At 43.6% G+C, this 8,621-nt stretch overlaps 2 protein-coding genes across 2 annotated transcripts in view; one reads left to right on the forward strand and one right to left on the reverse strand.

Annotated features, from left to right (window-relative positions):
* Nucleotides 1-3,547, forward strand: part of LOC105566667 (cofilin/actin-depolymerizing factor homolog) — a 10,778-nt gene extending 7,231 nt beyond the window's left edge. Inside the window, exons 2-3 of the mRNA XM_012020851.1 lie at nucleotides 2,501-2,743; nucleotides 2,871-3,547. Coding sequence (XP_011876241.1) covers nucleotides 2,501-2,743; nucleotides 2,871-3,071 — 444 coding nt within the window. The 3' untranslated portion in view covers nucleotides 3,072-3,547. The remainder of the gene's footprint in view (nucleotides 1-2,500; nucleotides 2,744-2,870) is intronic.
* Nucleotides 3,548-3,893: 346 nt separating this feature from the next.
* LOC105566701 lies at nucleotides 3,894-8,535 on the reverse strand. The gene is made up of 7 exons (XM_012020909.1): nucleotides 8,504-8,535; nucleotides 8,015-8,021; nucleotides 7,207-7,443; nucleotides 5,887-6,189; nucleotides 4,851-5,058; nucleotides 4,618-4,677; nucleotides 3,894-4,224 (listed from the first exon to the last, which is right to left on the reverse strand). The coding sequence occupies exons 1-7, from the start codon at nucleotides 8,533-8,535 to the stop codon at nucleotides 4,091-4,093; spliced, it is 981 nt and encodes a 326-aa protein (XP_011876299.1). The 3' UTR covers nucleotides 3,894-4,090.
* Between the last annotated feature and the right edge of the window lie 86 nt (nucleotides 8,536-8,621).

An 8,621-nucleotide genomic window follows, 5' to 3' on the forward strand; every position in this document is an offset into this window, starting at 1 on the left:
TCAGTGAATTCACGTGTTGTAAAAATCACTAAACGATTTTTGTAAATTATTTTAATTTAATTTTAATGCTATACTTAGCATTATAAATTTCCCCTTTCCCCTATTGAATTAAAATTCTTATAGTAATTATTGGGGAAAAAGGGAAACCTGTTACCGAAATCTTTATTTTCTTTTACTCCTAATTGTTTTAATCTTGGAGCCTATTGTATGCTTATTAATAGAGGAAAGCCCCCTATTATGAGATAGACTCCTAATATGAGAGAGAGAGAGTTTCGGCTAAATTAATAGGCACCATCAGTTGGTTCCACCGTGAATTTCTTGCCCTTGACGGGAAGTCTGTTTAGTGGAAAATTCATTGATAGATCGTGTAATCGTTGCGAAAAAAGATTTGCGCTTGAATTTGGATGTTGAAAACCTACCATCTCGCACGAGAATCCTATGTCACAATAGAGGACTTTTCTGTAGTAATTGTGCGAGCCGCAGCTTGGCGAGCGCTGGTCCGCGTCTTGCAACTGGATCGATCGAGTTGCAATCTTCGATTCGCGGACATCCAACGTGCCCGCCTGATACGGATTCGAGTAGGTGCGGCATTTCGTTATCGAAAGCGCAGGAAAGCACCGTTAAAACCGACAGATTTCTCGATGAGTCATCCTCGGCGTGACCTTGTGCGCGGCCTGCGAGCGCCTAGCGAGAGGGGTACAACAACGCCCCAGAAGTGGGCCCCCCCACGACCAGTCATCCCTTTAACCGGCGTCCCCCCTGTCGCCGCCCCGTCAGGATATCGACCCAGGAATTGCATCCTCGGCTTGCTCGCCGGCCACCCTCCGGCCGTCGCGTTTCTCGCTCAGGACCCCTCTACGCACTCCGACTCGCATCCGCTAACGTTCCTTCGGTCATGTGGAACGAGTGGCGATATGTTGGCACGGGCGTCGGCTATCGAGGACGTTCCGCGCTTCAGCCGAGCGCGATAATTAACGGTCACGAGCCCGCGAGTATATTCCATTTGTCTCGGCGAGCCGAATTTCGTTGCGCGACGTAATTTTAATGAGACCGTGTCGCTCGATAATTCCACCGCCGCGGGGAATATTGTACAAAAAAAAAGAAATCACCACCTGCTTTGGACCACCGATGATCTTTCATAGTTTCAACGCGATTTTCACTGTAATTGGAGGACGAAGTAATTTTCGCTCGCAGCGGAATGCCCCACAGTTTTCGTTAAAATATGAACGTTCGTATGGCGCGGCGGATCATGTGACGCGATTCGCCCTTTGAGTGCCAATTTTCACTTTCATGCATTTGGCAGAAGCGAGGGAAATAATTCGCAGCGACGTGGAACGTTAGATTCTTTTGGACGGAGCGACACAGCTCGACGCAGAGAAACAAAGCTTGAATTCACGGAAAGAAAAGTGTAGCTGCCGTAGCTAAAAACTGCACGAGGCAACTAAATTTCAATTGTAAAATATGGACAGCTAATATTTCGTTGCGATTGCTAAACATTTGGCTACTGTGCCTATTGTATTAGGTGCGACGGCAGACCGTTTGCTGTGGCTTAGAAATTTATAGTTACGGCAGCAAAATATTTTTAGCGAAGCGAAAAATTTTTTTTCTTCAGTGAAGGAGAAAGAATAATCATTCCTCGTAGTCTTCCCGAGGCTCGATAGGTTCGAGATACTTGGTCGCAATTTTAAAATCGATTCGAAACTATCTCTCGCGGGCTCGGATCCTATTGTCGAGCGGTATAATTTAAAGTTGAGATTGCAGGACTTGAGACCGATGAGAGCCGTTCCCGGCTACCGAGGGACCTCCCTTCGTCCATTTGCGCCCCGCTGGCGAAGGTGTAAACCGGCGCCGCGGTCGTATTTCACGAATTTCCGCGGCGCGGGGAGGAGAGACAACCGGACGAAAAGTTCGTAGCGCGCGGCACGTGCCCGAGAGCCAGGGGATAACTTTAGAAGTGGATCGTCGGATCTCTTTTAGCGTCGGGATTCGCGCGTGGGAAGAATTTATTTCGGTAGCGCGTCCCCCACGTATTTTGCCCGCGAAATGGGCTTAAACGGCCCGACTGACGCGGCGGCGCGCGACGATGTGTGCCGATTGCCGAACGCCGCCGACGTTATCGTATTGACGAGATGATCCAGCTGCTCGCGCAGCGTCAACCTGCTCCACCGTCGAGCGGGCGGCGCAGCTCTGCTCGGACGATCGCTGAGATTCACGAGACTCTCCGCCCGGCTGTTTGCCGTTACGAAATGCCGATGAATAAATTCGTGATACTATACACTCGAACCGTTTCGTAATAAAATGAAATTCGAGATGAAATATCACCGGTGTCTGAAAAGAGTGTTTCTCCGACATTGATAAGAAAGTATCGTAAAATATGCAATGTTACATCGATGCATTTAACGTTAATAAAAAAAACCAAGAAGCATCGATTAATCGCAGTCGCTTGTCTCAGTCTTTCTCCCGCTTCCTTTTCACCATAATAATTTACGTGTTTTTTCAGGCATCTGGAGTGACAGTCGCGGACGTTTGCAAGACAACGTACGAGGAGATAAAGAAAGACAAAAAGCACCGATATGTGATTTTCTACATCAAAGACGAAAGGCAGATAGATGTCGAAGTCATCGGACCCCGCGACGCGGCTTACGACGCCTTCCTGGAGGATTTACAGAAGGGTGGCAGCGGGGAATGCCGTTACGGCCTGTTCGACTTCGAATATACCCATCAATGTCAGGGTACTTCCGAGGTAATTAACCATAGACATTTTCGTGTAAATGCCACTTGACGGCGTACGCCTCGAAAGTATTAACGGGGTTTGCCGATGCTCTTACAGTTACGCGATCGGTGATTGATTGTATCGTTTCTCTCCTCAGGCATCGAAGAAACAAAAATTGTTCTTGATGTCGTGGTGTCCCGACACGGCCAAGGTTAAGAAGAAGATGTTGTACTCGAGTTCCTTCGACGCTTTGAAAAAGTCGTTGGTTGGCGTACAAAAGTACATACAGGCGACGGACTTGTCGGAGGCTTCCGAGGAGGCTGTCGAGGAGAAGCTCCGAGCTACCGACAGGAATTAGGAGTATTCCAGCAAATCCCAAAACCACTATTACGAGATAAGAAAAAGAAAATCATGTGGAATACAGTACATCGCGAATTAACTTCCCAGAAACAAAAAAAAATACAATAATGCTCTATACTGTCGTTGCATCGAGGGTTCACGTTTTTACACATTTTTCACTTTTAAACGAGACCGATTATCAAGTATTTTGCGCTGCATATGTTAGTCATCATGGGAGCGAATACTAGCAAAGGTAAACAGAAATGGGGAAAAAAAAGGATTAGCAGCAAAGGGCATCCCTTTTCATACCGCGGACGTTGTGTGAATCTGTCTGATATAATATTAATATTATACTATATTATTATATAATTATAAGATAATTGTACAAGAATACAAAACAATTTACAACCAGTCAAGCAGTAAGGTCAGAATTATTACACTTTTTTTCTCACTGGCTGTACAACGTTTAAATTAAATTCATTTCATTATGACTCCTTACGATGTCCTGTCAGTAAAACCTACTATATTCTCAACATTTTCGCACGTTTATTATTTAGAAACCGAGACTTTTTGGGAAGATGCGCATAGGATAAAGGAAATAAATTATAGAAAGTGTTAGCCGACAATGTAGCTCTCGTAGAGACATCCTACAAAGTTTCTAGTCTCGACTGACGATACTGGTTTCGTCCGAGCGGTAAAAGGGGTTTCTTCCGAGGTATGCAGCCGAGTTTACCGACGATATTAAATATTCGCATAGTTAATATCAATTTTGTACCGCTTTAATTACTTATTCGTATAATTGCAATATAAATTTCAGGATAAAATCACGAGACAACAAAAATTTATATTAATTTTTTGAATTTAATCTTTCGAGAATGAAATGACGAACCGCATACAAACGATGCTGTGATATCATCGCTAATAAAAATGATTCATCGAACGCAAACATGACTGACAATGATAATATTTTAACAATAGTTTGGTATACGCATAAATTACAACACTTTATATTCTTCTCCGCATTTTATACAACATTAATTAAAATATGTCGCGCGTTATAATTAAGGTACACAGCATACTCAACACCAACGACAAGGCCTGTGCTCGATTAAACGTCGATCCGTTTGCATCCGTCAGTAGATAATGCTGCGACATGGATGAGTGTTTTACATCTGCAACCAAGTAACATAAGTTATTAACTTTTAGCAATTAGCTATCGTATTTCTTAAAATTTCTTTTAGCTCTTACTCAACGTACATATACTACATATTTTAGGAATCATCTAAGACAAACTCTAAAAAATTATGTACCGAGATGATACATATATTTATTACAATATTCTTTTTACTAAAATATTAGCAAAAGATGGTTCTTGAACTTTCGTGACGCTAAGAAGTAAGACGGAAAATTGTAATTCATTTTTCCCTTTATTTAAAACCAAATGAATCGAGGTAGATTATAAACTTTCGGATACAGTTTAATAGACTCGAGGATAAGGGATTAAAATTAATACTTGGCAATTATAGTTGGAAGGAGACAGATTAAAACGGAACCGTCATATTTACCTGCTATCCTGTTCTGCTCTTGATCGTCATCCATCTCGGGATTTTCGCTGGAATCGACAGCTGCAACGTGCAAAATAGGACGCGATATACTATCACATGCGATACGAATTTCCTCTCACAGACGTATCTCGCTTCGCGATCGCGCAACCCGTGTCGCGCGCGGGCGCGAAAGAGAGGGTACGCGAGGGTAGAGAGAGATATATATATGCGAACGACTTATCTTTATTACTTACGAGCTCCTTCGGTGTGAAAGCGCAGTATCTCCGAGGGGCGGCTCCATCCGTAACGATTTCTGGACAAAACGACTGCCTCGTAATGGGTCGCCGCGTCCAACCCCGTCAGGTTGAAGGAGCGAACGTGCACCGGGCTGACGATGTCACTGCCACCAGTGGGAACAGACAATTTGTGCCAAGGCCCACGTATGCCGCCTCCTTTATTGCTCTACGACACGTGAAAAATTTAGATTCGAAACGATCTCCGATCACATTGGAATCGGTCTTTAAAGAATAAAGGGCAAACGCAAGTCGTCGGGATAATCTTTCATACAATATTAATGAATTGTACTACATTATTACAAGATTACACAAGAGAATACGAAGCAATTTACAGCCAGTTAAGTAGTGAGAGCCAAATGATTACATTTTTGTTTTCGTGCTGCCTGTGCAACGTTTAAATGAAATTAATTTCATTACGCGACTCCTTCTGATACCTTGTCAATAAAACTCATTACATTCCGTAGATTTTCGCACGTTTTCCGTAAATTATGTCGAGACCGAGGCGGCCCGGGAGGCGGACGCGCGGTAAAGTGAAGGAAATGAATGACCTTCCGAAGAAAGAAAAAAATATTCACTGATAAAGCAGCTGGCAGTCTTCGCGGAGCGCGCCGAGACAGAAAGCACGACAAATATTTTGTTACTTGAATATTCTGCATTTCGTTCTGCATCTCTTTTCGCCTTATTGCGAATTCATGGGCCGGTTGAGGCAAGAAACGTATTTTACGACTGAAGATTCTAGTAATAAGCCCCCGGGCATTGCCTTTTGTTCAATTATTCCCGCGACCCTTGCATGTGCGGCAGCTATCAGGGTCGTAACGCGAGCAACGCACGAAACCACGGAGCAGGTCCCACGCTCTCCCTCGTTCGGGAGAGACGGGACGGGACGAGACCGTCGATTTAGTTGACGCCGATTTTCCCCGAGATTTCGCCACGGCACCCTCTCTGTGTACCCTCGATCGATTGACGATTCGGGCCGTGACCGAGGCATCCTCACCCTATATTTGCGAAACCAAAACTGGTACTCGTTGATGGGAATGTAACTGTCGACCTCCCAGATAAAGTTGTACGACGTGCCGGACGTGCTGTGCGACTCCTTCTTGAACACCGCCGGATTCGCGATCCCCGACAGCTCGACGAGCCCCTCGGTGACCCCCAACGAGTTGGACGCTCTGCAGGTATAGGAGCCGTAATCGGTTGCCTTCACCTGCCTTATCAATAGGCTGTGAACGTCCCCGGCGTTGTGTTTCACCACCCGCGACGTGTACGTTAAGTTCTTGTTGCCGAAGTACCACTCGACCTGCAGAAGACAGATGAGCGCGAGACTCCCATAATTTCTACAATTCCTCGTTACACGAGATCGGTAACGCTATCCCGCTGGGATCGATTGCCAAGTGCTGCGGTAACGCAATTCCCCATGACTCGCTCGGTTCTTTCTTTCTTTCTTCCTTTCTTTTTTTTCTTGCGAAGAAATAAAAAAGAAAGGTACGGTAAGTCACGTTCCCTACGAATCGATTTGTCACGTGCGACTGGCTTTAAGGGATCACGGTGAGAAATTGCTTGGCAGATAGGAGGGGTGGTTTCATTTAGTTACCGAGCGTGAAGAACTCGTTGAAATCTAAAAGACGAGCTCGCCGTAACGCCAGAAAAATATTTCGTATTTGTATTGGACGTCGAGACCCCCGCCGATCGATCGTGTACAGCGTCGTGTCACGTCGTATCGTATCGTATCGTATCGGGGTGCTCCGTTATCGTGTGACATAAGAGGGAAAATTTTAATTGCGTGTAAGTTTCGGTGCGGGAGCGTGAAAATTTATTTTTACAACACACACGCGGGAGCTGTCGCCCCCCTTTGTTTTATCTTTCAAAGTATTTCACGTTGTTTTACGGTTAATAAGGGTGCGGAGATTATTCGACCGGGACGAGTAATCACGCGGACACAATTTCGCATTGGCCTCGAAAAGGGACGAAGAGGAGAAGTGAGCGAGCGCGAGGGGAAAAAGGAGACGCGGGAGTTTTATTCTTGCAGAAATAGACTTCACTCGCGTCCGTTTTTCGACCTGCTTATTTCTCGTGGAAAATCCTGATTCAAGGGCCACGCTTTGGAAGTTTATCGAAGAGAACACGTCTACAGTTTCAGTACCGTTTCCGGCGTGCAACGTCCGCTCTTGCGATGTAATTAAAAGTCTGATTAGGAGCCACGCTCAAGTGACTCGCGCGCGCGTTCTTCGCAAGTTGAGCCGTTAATTATTGTTCGAACCGTTAATTAACGCGCAATCACGCACCGTTGACGGTCTTAGAAGAAAGGCAGCCTCACCTCCGCCTTGGGCCAGGCAGTCACCGTGCAATCCAGTTGTACTCGTATCCCCGAATGCGCGTGCACCTGCGGTTTCTTCGCCCAGATCTCCGGCTTATCTGCGATTTTATTGTTTCGTGTATCAAGTATGTATAAGGTGTACGAACACAGCCTTTCAATGTGGCCCCAAAAATGTAGAAATTTAAGAGTCGCGGCAATCGCATTGCTTTGAAATTTACATATGTTTTCACGCTTGCACTATTATAGCCGGTATTCATAGTTAAATCTTAAGCCAACGGCACACGATACTATTTTTCCTACTGGGTTGCTTACGAGAACCAATAAGGATGCAGAGTTTTTGGGTGACTCAAGGTTAAATCCTGATTGGCTCTCCCCTTGCGGAAAAAATGTTTTATAAAAAACTACAAAAGATTTACTTAAAATAGAAATTTGTAGAAAAGTTTATATCTTCGTTGAAGCATTAATTTTCTTGTAAAAATATCTATGAAATAGTACCACAAGTTACAATGTTCTCAAATGAAGAAATTATTGCAAGTAGTATTTCATGAAAAGGTACAATCTCGTAAAGATTAGTACAAAACTTTACTAGTTTTAAAAATTTGAGAAACAACACAATCCTAAAGAATTAAAACATCCGTTTACTTGTAGAATATTACAAAAATTAACAAAAGTGTTCCATTTCTAGCATTTTCATGATGACTTTTATAACACTTTTTAAATTTACGTAGAATTTCTTTGATTCTGGCAGTTATATTTAATGTTTTCGTTGACTTTTGTAGAATTATTTCCGGCAGGGTCGTAAGCAAACCAGTATACTGAGAAAAATTTTCATTGGATAAACCAATTAAATAGTATGTCCGATGGTTAATTTTTCCGATTACGTTTTCCGATTAAATTATGGATATATCCGATGAAATTTATCCGATGAAATGCAATTACCGATGAAATTTGATTGAAAAACCGATCAAATTTTTCATCAGATATACAATTTAATCGGACATATCCGTTTGTTATCATGTAATTGGATTATCCGATTATATTTAATCGGACATTTTTCTCAGTGTAGGGAAAAATATAATAGTATCGTGTGCCGTTGGCTTTATGTTCAGACCGTCTTTAGATGGTCATTAGCTACTCCGTAGCCAAATGAAATGTTCCATACGGCAACTTTAGATAAATTCAAGACTGTCTCGAATGTAAGATCCGACTATGAATACCGGTCCGAGTCTCTTCTCGCTTTAATTCATTAAACTGTCCAAAATGATAACGCCACAAGTGGCGAAAAATCAATCCTTACTGTTCGCCAGTTTTGGCCGCAAGCATAGACATTATAGTAAATAGAAACTGAGCGTCCCATTAAATAAGCTGAAGCTTGTGAAGTGAGAGAGAGAGAGAGAGAGAGAGAGAGAGAGAGA

This window comes from Vollenhovia emeryi, unplaced genomic scaffold, assembly GCF_000949405.1.
Source record: "Vollenhovia emeryi isolate VEMERY1.0 unplaced genomic scaffold, V.emery_V1.0 DF939143.1, whole genome shotgun sequence".
Classification (NCBI taxonomy): Eukaryota; Metazoa; Arthropoda; class Insecta; order Hymenoptera; family Formicidae; genus Vollenhovia; species Vollenhovia emeryi.